Here is a 15,433-nt window from a genome sequence, read left to right as displayed (position 1 = left end):
ACTTTTTTAAAAACCACCCCCAGGGTTGCCTGTGTGGCTCAGTCAATTAAGCATCTGACTCTTTGTTTTGGCTCAGGTTGTGATCTCATAGGTCATGAGATCAGGCCCCATGTCAGGCTCCACGCTCTCCAGGGAGTCTGCTTGAAGATTCTCTCCCTCTGCTCCTTCCCCCGCTCTCTCTCTCTCTCTCTCAAATAAATAAATATTAAAAAGACAAAAAACAAAAAACCACCCTTGCTGCCGGGTAGGGAGTGTGTGAGGCAGAGCCAACAGCATTTGCTCATGGATTTGATCTAAAAACATCCACACTGGTGTGTGTGTTTTCTGTCCCAAAGCCTGAAAGTCTGGCACCTGGAGAACCAGACACTCTCCAAGTGGGCAGAGGATGCCTGGTGGAACCATAAACAGAGGTGTCCCTGGGTAGCACATCTGAGGCCTGGAAGTCTCTTAGCAGACTGAGGGCAAAGTGGTTAGAACAAAAATGATTCACCGTCCCTCGGTGCCGCATCCTCAAGCTGCCTGATAAAGAATGCTCTGCTTTGCTCATTCCAGTTCTCTATCTCTTGAGCTTAAGAGAAGGTTTTGGTGGTGGTGGGGGGGTGTCCCTGGGTGGCTCAGTCGTTAAGCGCCTGCCTTCGGCTCAGGTCATGATCCCAGGGTCCTGGGATCGAGCCCCGCATTGGGCTCCCTGCTTGGCAGGAAGCCTGCTTCTCCCTCTCCCACTCCCCCCTGCTTGTGTTCCCTCTCTAGCTGTCTCTCTGTCAAATAAATAAATAAAATCTTTTAAAAAGTGAGAGAGAGAAGGTCTTGGGGTTTTCTGGAGGCATAACTGGAAAAAAAGGAGATGGAGGCAGAGTGAGAGAGATAGGAGACTGTTGGAGCCTCCCTTGACTGTAGGATATGTGAAATCACTACAGTTCTCATTCTGTCAGGAGAGCAAGTGCAATTATCCTGGACCCGTTTCCCCCACCCCACCCCCTGCCCCGGTAAGTGGCAAATGTATCAACCCTCCATGCGTTTGTGTTTGTTTATGGAAACTTAGAACTGGAGTATCCAAAGGGATTTTAAAAGCCATCTACTTCCACCTCCAACCTGATGCTTGAGTATCTTCAATATTCTCATCAAGTCACTACATGGCCCCTGCTTGCACACTACTAGTGACGGGGAGCTCACCACTGAACAAGGCCACTCATTCCACAAATAGACAACCCAAACTGTCAGAAAGTTCTCCCTTATGTCACGTGATCTCTCTGTCTTTTCCACCTTTCTGTCTCAGTGCTCCCCTCTGGAGTGACACAGAATAAATCTACTCCCTCACCTTTGGGAAAACTCTTTAGATAGTTCACAGGTAGTGGTCAGGACCCCTGAAGCTTTTCCAGGGAAGTCTCTCTGGTTCCTTTAATTAATTGTTCCTTATCAGATATGATTTGAAGTCCCCCCGCCCCCTTCCTTCCCAATCCGGGCTCCTTTTGTTAAACAAACTCTAATTTTCTTTTCTTTTCTTTTGTTTAAGATTTTATTTATTTGTCAGAGAGAGAGAGAGCACAAGCAGGGGGAGCAGCAGGCAGAGGGAGAAGCAGACTCCCCGCTGAGCCAGGATCCCAAGGTGGGACTTGATCCCAGGACCCTGGTATCATGACCTGAGCCGAAGGCCGATACTTAACCCACTGAGCCACCCAGGCACCCTAACTCTAATTTTCTACATCCTTTTTCAGAGTGTGTGTCTAGAAGTAGGCCCAGATCTCCTGGAGCTGCAGGACTGGCACAGAGGAGCTGGGACCACCAACCCCTTCCTCTTTCCAGGGCCTGGACCTGGTTGCAGCAACCCCAGTTCCCATTGGCTGATTTTAGCAGCTCCGCCACACTCCTGATTCATATTTTGCTTCCTGTTGAGTAAACCTTAATTAATTTTTATGCTCACTGCTGCACCATGAGCAGCATGAGTTTAAAAACACCCAGTGTTCATTTAAATGTGTCCAGTTGCTTTATATTTATATCCGGAAAATCATATAGTTATATTTTAGTACTGAACACAGAGGATGGAAAGAATCTCAATCTTAAATTTAAATTTTTTTTAAATAGGCTCTTATGGGTGATTAGAAACATTCTGAGGTCCATGGGAACACAGACACTGCCAGAACTTAGCAGTGGGCGGAGTAGGGACGAAGAATGGATATGAATTTCCAGCACAGAGAGCGAAGCATTGTTTAGTTTTCGGTGGTCAGCATGATTTCAAGTCAAATTTTCATACAGGTAGCAGTAGGCGGGATGGCAAAGGGAAATAGTTAAAGATGCAGAAAATCGGACCCTAGCAAACCGGATTCAAATCCTAATCCTACCACTTCCCTGCTTGTGACCTCGGGCAAGGTGCCTCGCCTCCTTAGGCATCTGGAATCAGGGAAAGAATATTCAGTTGTCTAAATAGCTGTACTCTGGAGACGCCGCTTGTCGGATTTGAAGTGCTGAAATACACCTTGAGTGTTAACGGGTTCTATTACATTCTAACGCTTCGGGCCTCATCTCCTGCCCCCTCCTCTCCAATCCAGCCACGGAAGGCTGCCTCGGCGGTAGTCCCAGCCAATTCCAGGCCCTAGCAGGGGGAGGATCTGAGTTCAAAATCCGTCTTTGCCATTCAACTGAATTACTCAGGGCCCTCCCCAGACCTCAGCTTCCTCATCCGCGTAATGGGGATAAGCGCAGATAAGGCAGGTGCGTGCGCATGCGTGTGAAAGGGCTCTGTAAGCCGCAAGACACAGAATTCATTCGGGATCTGGAGCGGAGATGATGAAATCCAAACCCCCGCCCGGCAAGCGGTCCAAGCACGGCACTTGTGCGAGGCCCCAGCGTTGCACGCTAGAGGGCGCTGCTCCGACTCCCTGCGGCCTGCGCGACCGGATTGGGCAGCTCGGCGCGGGGCGGGGCCTCGGGGAGGCGGGGCTTCCGGCCGCCGCCGTCGCGGTTGCCAGGGGAGACAGCCGCAGGGAGGCGGAAGGAGCCGAGGATCAGCCTGCGCCGAGAAGGGGCGCAGGAGCGATGGCGGCCGTGGCGGCCTCGGAGTCCGCGTGTCGGAGTTGGTCCTTGCGTCCCGAGGTGCCATCCGCCACCTTCTTCACCGCGCTGCTCTCGCTGCTGGTGTCCGGGCCCCGCCTGTTCCTGCTGCAGCCGCCCCTGGCGCCCTCGGGCCTCTCGCTGCGGTCCGAGGCCCTGCGCGACTGGCAAGGTGAGCGGGGGCGGGGCCGGGCCGCGGGGGCCAGCCCTCTTCCTCCCACCTCGCCGGGCCCTGGGCCCCGGCCTCCTCGCGCCCGCGCCGTCGGGGCTCACCTCCAGCCGCTCCGCCCGCACGTCGATCTCCCCGCCCGGAGCACCAGCCCCGTATCCCGCGTCCTTGTCCCTCCAGAGCCCCATCTTCGTCATCACTGTAATCCTTCCCTACCCGAATTCGTCCCCTTTGCCGGCGCCGCCCGTCTGGTCAAGGCCCCGCATCCTTTCGCTAGCAAACCGGCTTCGTTCACCCAGGCTCGCTCCCCGAGGATTTTTCCTCTCCCCCTCCCCGTCACATACACACCGACGTTTGCTGGAGGGCCTAACTCCCCCCTCCCCCCGCCCCCTGGGAACAATGTTTCTCTCTCCATCAAGACACTTGAGCATCGTCTGTGGCTACCCCTAGAAGCGTCCTGGCCTCTTTGGGGTTTAGAATTTCTTCTGCTTCCTCGTGTGCATCTTAACCCTGACTCTGATTCCCAACTCCTTGGGGGGGGGGGGTGGAGGGGGGAAGAGGAGGCATCTTGTGCCTTGGGAAAGGTGTTTGTATCATCTACGGCTGAGGAATTTTGCAGATCGATTCAGTATAAACGTCCGCTCATGAGAGACAAACCTAGGCTCTGTCTCTTCCCCCTTCTTTTCTGGGGAGGAAAATGGGAAAATTGTATAGCTTTTGTTGTTTCGCAAAGCACACTCACGAGCATTAATCTTGATCCCATGACGTAGGCTTTATTATTCTCCATTATTTAGGTGAAACAGGCTTTAATGTGGGGGAGTCGCAGAGCTATCAAGTCATGCAATTGAGACAGCAACAGGTTTTTTTTATTGTGTGTTGTTTTGGAACTGGAGCCTTGGGGGTGTCTAATACCCAAACCGTATAGAGTTGCTTCTAGAATCTTCACATTTATACTGGAATTTCGGTTTGTACTTGGACTGATTTCAGCAAATAATGAAGTACTCTTGAGATGATGCAGCCTTACAGAGATGGCCTGAGGCGTAAGGTTCATAGCCTGCCTCCCTGTTCAAACTGTTCCACCCACCCTGGATACACAGAGCACATCCTTGTAGACAAATGCAAAATGTCAGTGTCAACGGAGCTCCCCTTACCCCCCTTTAGTTCACAGCTTCTCTGAGTGTGGGGTTCATGGGCATATCAAGCATTGCTCTACCTGTAAGATTGGATACGCGCTTTCAAGGAAGACTTCTGAGTTCTCTATATAATTAGTGATAGTTTTATGATCTTTTTAGGTACAAAATAATTCATGGTCCCTTTTTTCTTCCTCTGAACAGCCACTATGGAAGGAGAGGTCAGGATTACAGCCGAGGAGACTGGCACAAAGAGTGTTAAGTGACACCCACTCAATCCACCCTGAAGCTGTTACAATTAATTAACCCTCAAACTGCCCGGTGAGATAGGTCAGTATTGAAACCTAAAAAAAAAAAAAAAGGATTCTAAAGCACATTACAAATTCAAAGACCATCCCATGCTAAAAAGTGTTATTTTTTTTTCCCCCCCACGTGGAACTAGTCACGGACTTGCTTCAGGTCCGGGAAAGAGCAAGGATTGGATGTTCACAGCTCTCCTTTGAGTCTTGGGTCCTTCACTATTGCCTCCCCCTGCCTGTTGTGGCTCCTGGCTGATTTTCGCTGGCCCTGACAGCCAGCTACTCCCCCTTTCCAAGGTGGGTTGTAACCTGGCTTGCCCTCCTTAGAGCCCTCACTGCCAAGCCTCTAACCCTGCTCCCTCTGCAGTTTACAGGCTGGTGACGTACATCTTTGTCTATGAGAATCCTGTCTCCCTGCTTTGCGGTGCTATTATCATCTGGCGTTTTGCTGGCAATTTCGAGAGAACCGTGGGCACCGTCCGCCACTGCTTCTTCACCGTGATCTTCGCCATCTTCTCTGCTATCATTTTCCTGTCGTTTGAAGCTGTGTCCTCGCTGTCGAAGCTGGGGGAGGTGGAGGATGCCAGAGGTTTCACCCCCGTGGCGTTTGCCATGCTAGGAGTCAACTCCGTCCGCTCTCGCATGCGGAGGGCCCTGGTCTTTGGCGTGGTCGTGCCCTCGATGCTGGTGCCGTGGCTCCTGCTGTGTGCCTCCTGGCTCATTCCCCAGACCTCCTTCCTCAGTAATGTCTGTGGACTTGGAATTGGCCTAGCGTGTATCCTTCCTGGAAGGCAGTTGGAGGGTGGTGACATGCCAAAGAGTGAACCAAGTTGGAGGGCCGCGGGGCGGGGGGGGGGAGGGGGTCGCAGATAGAGCCATCAGCTCAGGTGGAGGTAATCTAGATTTTAGCTTCAGCTTTGAAAACCATGGGGTCTTGGGTGGGTCACTTCCCTTCTCTAGGCCAGAATTTCCCCATCTGGAAATCAGCATAGCTAGCTATCTCCTCACGCCAGCTTAGCACTGCCAGTTTGAAATATTCTGATTTGGGGTTTTTTCCCTTGTAAACTGAGGTATAAACCTACATTTGGCTAATGATGAGAAGAGGTTTCATTGGAAGAATCTGAAATACCCACAAGTTCGAGATGTTCTATGAAAGGAAGAGGAAACAGGTTTGTTTGGTTTGGTTTGGTTTGGTTTAGTCTTTCTGTCAGAAAAAAAATTTTTTTAAAAATAGGCTCTTATGGGTGATTAGGAACTTAGGATAAGCCTTGCATCACTTGTATAATATTATGGCAGTGACAGGTGATGGCGGGGGGGAGTTCTAAAATACAGTGTGGGTTACTTTTTTTTTTTTTTAAGATTTTATTTATTTTAGAGATGGAGAGGGAGAGTGGGGGGAGGAGCAGAGGGAGAGGGACAAACAGACTCTGCTGAGCGAGGAGCCCAACGTGGGGCTCCATCGCACGACCCTGAGATTATGACCTGAGCTGAAATCAAGAGTCGGACACTTAACCGACTGAGCCACCCAGACACCCCTTTTCTTATTATATTAAAAAAAAATGTTTGTAAGTAATCTCTACACCCAACATGAGGATTGAACTCACAACCCCAAGATCAAGAGTTGTACACTCTACCGACTGAGCCAGCCAGGTGCCCCAATGTGGGTTACTTTTTTTAAATATCAGAATTGGTAGTGTTGGATGTTGAATAGGGTACATTCCTAAAATCTCTTTCAATCTGTGATTCTGTAAGCTATTAGGGTAGGTAGTGTGTAAATACACACATAGTTCATTTATCTTACTCTAAAATTTTAATTTTGTTAATTTTGAACCTGTTTTTTCTAATATATATATGAAATCTAAAGCTATGAACTCCTCTGTAGGCACTACTTTGGCTGTATCCCACACATTTTGACGTTGTATTTTCATTTTCATTTAGTCAGAAGTATTTTCTAATTTCCCTTTCTAAAATCCCTAATCCCTTGGGATTTCTTCTTTGATCCACGGGTTATTTACAAATGAGTTTCTTAATTTCTAAATTTTTGGTGATTTTTCAGGTTTCCTTTTGTTGATGATTTCTAATTTCCTTTCATGTGGTTGGAGAACTTTCTTTTTAAGATTGTAGTCCTTTTAATTTGTTTTCTGGCCCAGCATTTGATAGATCTTGGTGAATGTTCCATGTGTACTTTAAAAGAATGGGCATTCTGCAGTTGGTGGGTATAGTGTTCAATGTCTGTCAGTTAGGTCAGGGTGTTGATGTTGTTCTAGCCTTCTATACAGTTATACTGTTCTATCAATTACTGAAAGGGGACTATTGAAATCTCCAGCTAAAATTGTGGATTTGTCTATTTTTTCCTTTCAATTCTTGTCAGTTTTTGCTTCAAGTATTTTGAAGCTCTATTATTGGATGCATACACATTTAGGATTATTATGTCATCTTAATGAACTCACCTTTTATCCTTGTGAAATGACCATTTTAATCTCTGATAATATTCTTTGCCCTGAAGTCTTTGTTTTCTGATATTACTATGTAGTTATTCTAGCTTTCTTTCTTAAAATTAGTATTTACATGGTATCTATTTTTCCGTCTTTATATTTCTAATATGTTTGTGTCCTTATATTTAAAACATGTTTCGTGTAGAGAGCATGTAGTTGGTTCTCCAGTCTGACCATCTCTGCCTTTTTTTTTTTTTTTTTAAGATTTTATTTATTTATTTGACAGAGAGAGAGACAGCTAGAGAGGGAACACAAGCAGGGGGAGGGGGAGAGGGAGAAGCAGGTTTCCCGCAGAGCAGGGAGCCCGATGCGGGGCTCGATCCCAGGACCCTGAGATCATGACCTGAGCCGAAGGCAGACGCTTAACGACTGAGCCACCCAGGCGCCCCCCATCTCTGCCTTTTAAATGACATGTTTAGCTCATGTACATTTAGTATAATTATTGATATGGTTGAGGTTAAGTCTTCCTGCCTGCTCTTTGTTTTCTCATTGTCCCAAATGTTCTTTGTTCCTTTTTTCCTCTTTTCCTGACTTCAGTTGAGTATTTTTTAAAGATTTACTTATTTATTTATTTATTTGAGGTGGGGGAGGCACAGAGGGAGAGGGAGAGAGAAACTCAAGCAGACTCTGCATTGAGCACAGAGCCCGACGCAGGGCTTGATCTCACGACTCTGAGATCAGACCTGAGCTGAAACCAAGAGTTGGGTGCTTAACAGACTGAGCCACCCTGGCGCCCCTTCAGTATTTCATTTTTTTAAAGATAGGCTCTTATGGGTTTGCTCTATTTGCTGTTAGCTATATCTCTTTGTCTTATTTCTTAGTGGTTGCTCTAGAGTTTGCAATATACATTTTTAGTTTATCACAGACTACTTTTGGATAATTTACCACTTAGTATATAATTTAAGAATCTTACAGAATTGTATTTCTGTTTTTCTTCTTTCTATCCTTTGTGTTATTGTTGTCCTACATTTTATTTCTGCTGTTGTCATAGGTGTTATAAACCTCATAGTATATTACTATTCTGTTTAAATAGTCAATTATATATTTCTTAATTTAAAAAAAGCAACATTTACCCACATAGTTACCATTTCTAATCCACTTCATTCTTTTTTTTAAAGATTTTATTTATTTATTTGAGAGCAAGAAAGAGAGAGGACAGTGGGGGGGAGGGGCAGAGGCAGAAGCAGACTCCCCGTTGAGCAGGGAGCCCAATGCGGGGCTCAATCCTGACCCTGGGATCATGACCTGAACCGAAGGCAGACGCTTAACCAACTGAGCCACCCAGGTGCCCCTCTAATTCTCTTCATTCTTTTGTGTGGATCATAGTTTCCATCTGGTATCATTTTCTTTTTGCCCAAAGAACCTCCCTTAACATTTCTTATATATTGTGTACACTGGTGACAAATTCTTGGCTTTGGGTTCTTGAAAATGCCTTTATTTCACTAAATACAGAATTCTGGCCTTCTCTGATCTTCTTTCACTTTTAAGATGTCATTGCATTTCTTCTGGTTTGTATTGTTTTCTCATGAGAAGTCAGTAATTCTTATTGTTTTCCTTATATAATTCATTGTCTTCCTCTGGCTCCTTTCACAATTTTTTATCATTCTTTTTCAGCTGTTTAATTATCATGTACCTTTGTGGTGATTTTCTTTAAGCTGACCTTGCTTGGAGTTGATCATTGGATTTTGGATCTGTGAGGTTAGAGTTTTTATTAAGTCTAAAAAAATTAGCATCACTATGTCTCCAAGGTTTTTTTCTATCCTATTTTCTCCTCTCCTTCGAGGGTACCAATTACACATATGTTAGACTACTTAGTATTGTTCAGTGGGTCTCTGAGGCTTGGTTTACTTTTTTTTTTTTTTTTTAAGATTTTATTTATTTATTTGACAGAGACACAGAGAGAGAGGGAACACAAGCAGGGGGAGTGGGAGAGGGAGAAGCAGGCTTCCTGCTGAGCAGGGAGCCCGATACAGGGCTTGATCCCAGGACCCTCAGATCATGACCTGAGCTGAAGGCAGATGCTTAGTGACTGAGCTAGCCAGGCACCCCGGCTTGGTTTATTTTTTTATTCTTTTAGCTTTTTTCCACTCTCCATTTCAGTTTGGATAGTTTCTGTTGCATTGCCTTCAAGTTCAGTGATCTCTTTTTCTTCAGTATATACTCTGCTGTTAAACCCATCCACTTAGTTTTTTATTTCTCGTGTTGTATATTTCAGCTCAAGAGGTTCTTTTTTTTTTTTTTTTTGTAGTTTTCATTTCTGTATTGGGATTCTTTATCTGTTCCTTCATTGTGCTTGTTTTCCTTTAAACCCTTCATATACTTAGATATTTGTGGTAGCTGTTTTAAAATACTTGTCTGTTAATACCATCTTCTCTATCATTTCTGGATCTGTTTTTGACTGATTTTCCTGCTGAGTATGGACCCGTTTTCTTCACATGTCTCGTAATTTTTTAGTTTACACTAGACACTGCAAATGCTGTGTTATCGAGGGCTGAGTTGGTTGTTGGTTTTTGTTTTTGTTTTAACAATGTTGATTTTTTGTGTTTGTGTGTGATAAGCAGTTAATTTACTTGTCAAAGCATTACCTTTTTGGAGGTCTCCTCTGAATGCCCTGGATGTTCAGTGAGGTCTCTTCACCCTGTCTAGTTAGAACTCGAGCATGTCCCTGCCCTGTGTAAGCTCCAGGATAGTTGCTGTTCCCTCAGTAGCTGCTCTTTGCCTGGCATGAGGAGTCTCTGCCCATGTGTGTGCACACTGGTATTCAGCTAAAGACTCAGGTACGTTTCTGGAGCTCCTTCCCTGAGCAGCTCCCTCCTCTCTGTGACTCTGACCTGGAAATCCCAGGCACTTTTTCCTCTCTGAATTTTCTCTGTCTCTCCAGCTCAGCAAAACACACCATTCTCTGCTTGGAGTCCCCTTTCGATACCGTAGTTTGGAAAGTGCCTCCAGACACTGGAAAGCCAGCTCAGTCTTGAGGCTCGCTTCATTTGTTTCCCTTGTCTTCAGTATCACAGCCTGGCACACAGTGTTTGCTGTCCAAAGTCTGAAGACAGTTGTGTCTTATATTGTGTAAAATATTGTGTCCCGGCTTACGGTTATCTATGGTGGGAGGACTAGTCTGGTACCATGACTTCTTCAGAGTCCAAAGCAGAACAGATGGTTGAGAGCGTTCTGAAGTCGTCAGCCAGGACAACTTTTGACTTCCTCACAGCACTGGTTATCATTGGAAATCAGTCTTTGGAAGTAATACTGCCCTCCCTGAAAGAACACAGAGGCATGCAGGGTCATTTTTGGTTATCACGGTGACCAGGCGCTACTGCCATTTGGTGGCCGGTGGCTGGGGACGCTGAATGTCCAATAATGAGTGGAAGAGTCTAGCCCAGCAAAGGCTTGTCTTGCCCAACTTGCCAGGAGCATTCCAGTGAAGAACACTGCCTCAGGAACAGCTCCCAGGGCCTCCTTACCTTCTCTCCACCACTACCCTCTTCTAGCTGCTGCTGCTTGCAATTTAGGGTTCAGCACACACCTCACTTTCTAGGGAAAGCCTTCTCGGTCTCCCTACACTAGGTGAGGGTCCCCAGCCTGATCTTCCGGTGATCAACATTTGCTTATCACCACTTCCTCTACCCCAGTTACTTCCTCCTTGTCTGGCACTCGTTCCTTAGTTCCTGGTGTATCACAGGTGCTCACTAGGTATTTGTGGACGGGATGGATGGATGGGCAGACGGACGAAAGCTAAATCTTTATGGCTGCCTAGGCAGTGGTGGGTTGACACAGGTCAACCAGAGTGCCCTCAGATCACTTACTGGGGGTGGTGACCATGTGGGGGAAGTGCTGCCAAAGAGGCCCACACGAGGCTCGCTTGGTCACATGGAGGCAGGGTGCCTTCTGTTTGGGGGACAAACGGACAAGAAGATGTCAGTCCCCACAGAGGGTATCGAGACAGCCTCCTGGCTCATCCCACTGCAGAGACACAGGCGTGTGCTGGCGTGACTGTAGCAGTTGGCATGGGACGGGTTGGCACGGGGCAGGCGAGGCATCATCTGCCCTCCTCGACTGCCGGGCCGTGTTCCCTCTGAGGTGCAGGGCATAGAAACTCAAGCCTTGGTTTCCCCTGAGCTTCAGCTTATGGTAGAGCGAGTGCTAATCCCCCTGTGGAATAAATGTGGGAACCTGTGTTCTATGGGGAAGTGTTCGGCCCTCCTCCCTTGAGCTGTCTCCAGTTTTACTTAATACACCAACCTCAGATGGCCTCACCTACTGCTATTCCATCGACCTCTCAGAGCGAGTAGCACTGAAGCTTGACCAGAAGTTCCCCTTCAGCCTCATGAGGAGGATTTCGGTGTTTAAGTACATCTCAGGCTCTTCAGCTGAAAGAAGGGCAGCCCACAGCCGGAAGTAAGTTACAAAACTCTTAACACTTGTTCCAGGGCCCATAGAGAGTGTGACTGGTTCAGTATCGCAGGAAAAAGGGATAGGGTATGTACAGTCCCGGGCCCAGAACGTGCACGCACAGATGTCTTCTGAGTGCTCTAGATCCTGCCCAGCTGCATCTGAAGTAGGGACTGAGCCGAAAGGGGGATGGGAAGGCATCTGAAGTGCTCACGTATACCCCTGAGTGACTTGGGACAGACCGTGGGAGGGAATGGCCCCATCAAGTGTTGTTACCAGCCCTCAGTGCTGCCCAGCACCCCGCACAGGTCCCCCTGGGCTCTGGTATGGAGCCCTGGTGAGAAGCAGGCAGTCCGCATGGCTGACTAGGCGGCTGGGACGTGAGACAGCGCAGGACCTGAGAGGTAGCGTTTTCTTGGCCGCCCAGCAAGAGAAGGTAAGGTTTCGGGTCTTCCAGACCAGGCTCACTAACTCCATGGAAGGTGCTAGGCAAGCCGCCCAGGCTTACGTAGCCTCACTCTGTCCCATCAGAGAGGGGGCCCAAGGAGGACAGGAGTCTCTTTAGGTAACACAGGCAGGAGAGCCCCATCTAGAACTAGGGTCTCTTCTTCCAGGTCCTATTCACCCCCTTTCTGCTGTTTCCCCACTGCCGGCCTCTCTGTCCTTCCCTGGGTGCATCCATGCTGAGACTTCACCACATAGATTTTCTTTCCTTCAGGGTTCCCTCCAAAAGAAAGGACTTGTGTGAAGTTCAGGTGCTTTTACCTTCAACCAGCTGTGGAATAGAGTCTGAGCTCCATGCTGGCCTGGACGCAGGGTTTAGGTTGAATTGGAAGCTGCTGTTTGTAGCTTATTTGAGGAGGCAGATGCCCCCCAGCCTTCACCAGCTCAGGGCCCTTTGACCATGTCTTTAAAGGCGGGGACATCAGGGGCGGGGATGTTGGGGGGTACTGGGAAAACCAGGAATACACACTCACCCAATTTCAGGCAAGTGATCCCTGGGGTCTAAATATGTGGGAGACAATTGAAATTTAGTTAGGTGTATGGAGGCTTTTAGGCTTTTAATTGCTGTTCTCATAGACTGGAGAGGGGACTTCAGGGGTCCTTGGGTACAAGCTCGCACCCTGTGAAGGAGCCCCCTCTCAGACAGCTGAGGGTGGTTGCCTCAGCCTCCTGGCTGGGGGCTCATCTCCAAGGCAGCCCCTGACGAGAAAGTTCTTCCATGCAGAACAGCAGCTGCCTCGCTGTAACTGGGACACTTTGGTGCCAGGTCTAATTCTGTCTCATCATGATAGACAGATCTGGGGTCAGGGAAGTGGTGACCCTTCAGGTCCTTCCGTGTCCCTCACATGGCACATATAGAATGCCTCATTATCCCGGCCTGCTACGGGCCCCCAGAACAGAACATAATGTCTCAGTTGGCCCGACAATGGGACACAGGTATTACAACGTGCGTGTTGTTTTTGGCAGTTACACAGCGGTCTGGACACTTTTGCCTCCTGGAGGCTCTTGGCGAGCTTCTGATAATCCAGATTCTCTGCATTTCCAAGAATCTCAGAAGAAGTGAGATGTTAATGTTACATGCTTTGTTCCTGTACTTAAGCAGCTGATTTGATGGGTTTTTTTTAAAAGCTTTATTTATTTTAGAGAGGGGTGGAGGGGGAGAGGCAGAGGGAGAGAGAATCTCACGCAGACTCCCTGCTGAGCTTGAAGCCTGACGCAGGCTCGATCTCGCGCTCCTGAGATGACCTGAGTCGAAACCAAGAGTCAGACGCTCAACTGACTGAGCCACCCAGGTGCCCCCTTAAGCAGCTGATTTGTCAGGTCAGGTTTTAACTGAAACATGTATGGATTCAGTCCAGTCACCTACCACAAACACCAGTCGTATTCGCCATCATTCTCCATATTTGAAACTCTGTGCAGAAGTTCAGAGGATAAAACCCTTGGGCTGTGTCTCCATTTGTGGTCCCAGCCACACGTGTCTGTGGCGGGCCGGGGTGGGGGGGTCTTTCATCTCCAAGGGCACAGCTCCGCACATCTGGCCTGTCGGTTCCTGCCGGCCAGGACTTTGAGCTGTGCGTCTTCACTCCCGAAGCCACAGGTAGAAAACCTCACAGCAGACAAGGCCTGGGCCCAAGCCCTGTGTTACCCCACTCGAGCCCTCCTGCCTTCCCTCCCACAGAAGTTGGCCCATTCTCTTTGGGTAGCATCACTGAGCTGGCCATAGAGACAGTGACGGCTGCGATCCGATCGGTCCCATCTCCGTCTGGGGGACAAACTGCTGCAAGCAGTTACGCCTCAGGTGGCCTTAGTCATGAGCCCCGTGTCCTTTCATTCTACAGGCTTACTGCGGGACTGAGTGGGCCCTCCCCTCTTGGGCATGTTTTCTGACTGGTTGAGCTTAACCTGTCTCCTCACTTGGTACTTGGAGCTAGTTACAGAAAATGTCCAAAGCAGGTTGTCACACAAAGTGGTCCGGTGACCCCGAGCCTTTCTCACATCCAACGACTACTGAGGGCCTGCGTGTTACCAGCTGAGTGACCCATCTTCTCTCTTGTTCCGTTCCAGGCCGAACCCCGTGCCCGGCTCCTACCCCACGCAGAGTGGCCACCCTCACCTGTCCCCGAGCCACCCTGTCGCCCAGATGCAGCAGGCCAGTGGCCAGAAACTAGCTGCCTGGCCGGCTTGTGCTCCTGGCCACATGCCCAGCCTGCCTCCGTACCAGCCAGCTTCTGGCCTATGTTACGTACAGAACCATTTTGGCACAACCCCCAACTCCTCCGGCGTCTACCCGGCTTCCGCGGGTGCCTCCCTGGGGGTCCAGCCCCCCGCCCCCCTCAACTGCCCTGGCACGGTGTATTCGGGGGCCCTGGCCACCCCAGTGGCTGCAGGCTCCAAGGAGTGCTCAAGGGTCCTGATACCCTGACAGGGAATTTCTAGGGAAGTCATCTCACATCTTGGCTTTCTGAAGAAGGTCCTCTGTGAGCGAAGCTAAGATTTTCTCGACAAAAAATTATTTATCGAACACCTCTATGTGCCAGGCTCTGTGTTGAGTATTTTGATATGTATCCCTGTTCCAGTCCTCATGACAACTATGTGAAGTGCAGTTTATCGTCCCCAGTTTACAGACGCAGAGGGCGAGATGCTCTGTGATTAAGTCCCGTAGTTCTGTAGCCGTCCCGCTGGGCTGCTTGGCCCCTGGCCCAGGGCGCCTCCCACCTGCCACCCTGCCTCCCGAAGAACATCTGGGAGAAGAGCGCACTGGGGTGGTCAGTGGCTGCCAGGGGCTCGTTCTAGCTCTGTGTTTCCTTCCCGTCTTCGTGTGTGGTGCCCTTGGTTCTAGTGTCCGTGCGTCTATGTCTGCCCTTCGGGAGCTCCCAGCCCGTGCGCTTGGCAGTCCCGGGGCCCGTGTAGTGACCCCCTACAGTGACCACCCCCCGCTGCCAGCCTTCTGCCCCAAGAGCGGTGCAGTGGGCCATGGTGAACCGCAGCAGCATGCTGATGGATCCATAGTGTTGATTACCTTTGTATAAAGAAACCGCCTCCAACCCGCGCATGGTGCGTGGTGTCTCTGTGGTCTGGCTGGGGCTAGAGAGGGCAGAGTTGGGGCAGCAGCAGGGTGGGGTGTGATGGCGAAGACAAGTGGATCAGGTTGAACCAGGCAGACGACCTCCACCCGGTGGAGATCTGACACGGGGGTGGGGGGCGTGGGGGGGGTCGAGTGGCAAAGGAGCTGGGATAGCTGAAGGGGGAAACAGGAAGCTTGGACAACCCTAGGATTGGCAACAGCGGGAAGCCACTGCTGCCCCTAGGGGCCACCTCCAAGCTGGGACTGCACGAGGAGGGGTTGCCTGGCACGACCTCATCCCAGTGCTGGCCTCTGAAGCCAGAGGCGCTGAG

At 49.3% G+C, this 15,433-nt stretch overlaps 1 protein-coding gene across 2 annotated transcripts; it reads left to right on the top strand.

The window, feature by feature from the left end:
- Positions 1 to 2,988: 2,988 nt before the first annotated feature.
- On the top strand, positions 2,989 to 15,099 carry RHBDD2 (rhomboid domain containing 2). Of its 2 annotated transcripts, none has more exons than XM_034988618.1 (4): positions 2,989 to 3,220; positions 5,014 to 5,421; positions 11,389 to 11,539; positions 14,102 to 15,099. In XM_034988618.1, the coding sequence occupies exons 1-4, from the start codon at positions 3,034 to 3,036 to the stop codon at positions 14,457 to 14,459; spliced, it is 1,104 nt and encodes a 367-aa protein (XP_034844509.1). In that variant the 5' UTR covers positions 2,989 to 3,033; the 3' UTR covers positions 14,460 to 15,099. The 2 variants fall into 2 exon arrangements, with proteins under 2 accessions (XP_034844509.1, XP_034844510.1); XM_034988619.1 differs by lacking the exon at positions 2,989 to 3,220 and adding an exon at positions 4,730 to 4,943.
- The last annotated feature ends 334 nt before the right edge of the window (positions 15,100 to 15,433 follow it).

The sequence above is a fragment of the Mirounga leonina genome, unplaced genomic scaffold (genome assembly GCF_011800145.1).
Source record: "Mirounga leonina isolate KUSES-001 unplaced genomic scaffold, KU_Mleo_1.0 Mir_454, whole genome shotgun sequence".
In the NCBI taxonomy this organism is placed as follows: domain Eukaryota; kingdom Metazoa; phylum Chordata; class Mammalia; order Carnivora; family Phocidae; genus Mirounga; species Mirounga leonina.
The sequence above is the reverse complement of the archived record's forward strand: the minus strand, read 5'-3'. Positions and strand labels throughout refer to the sequence as shown.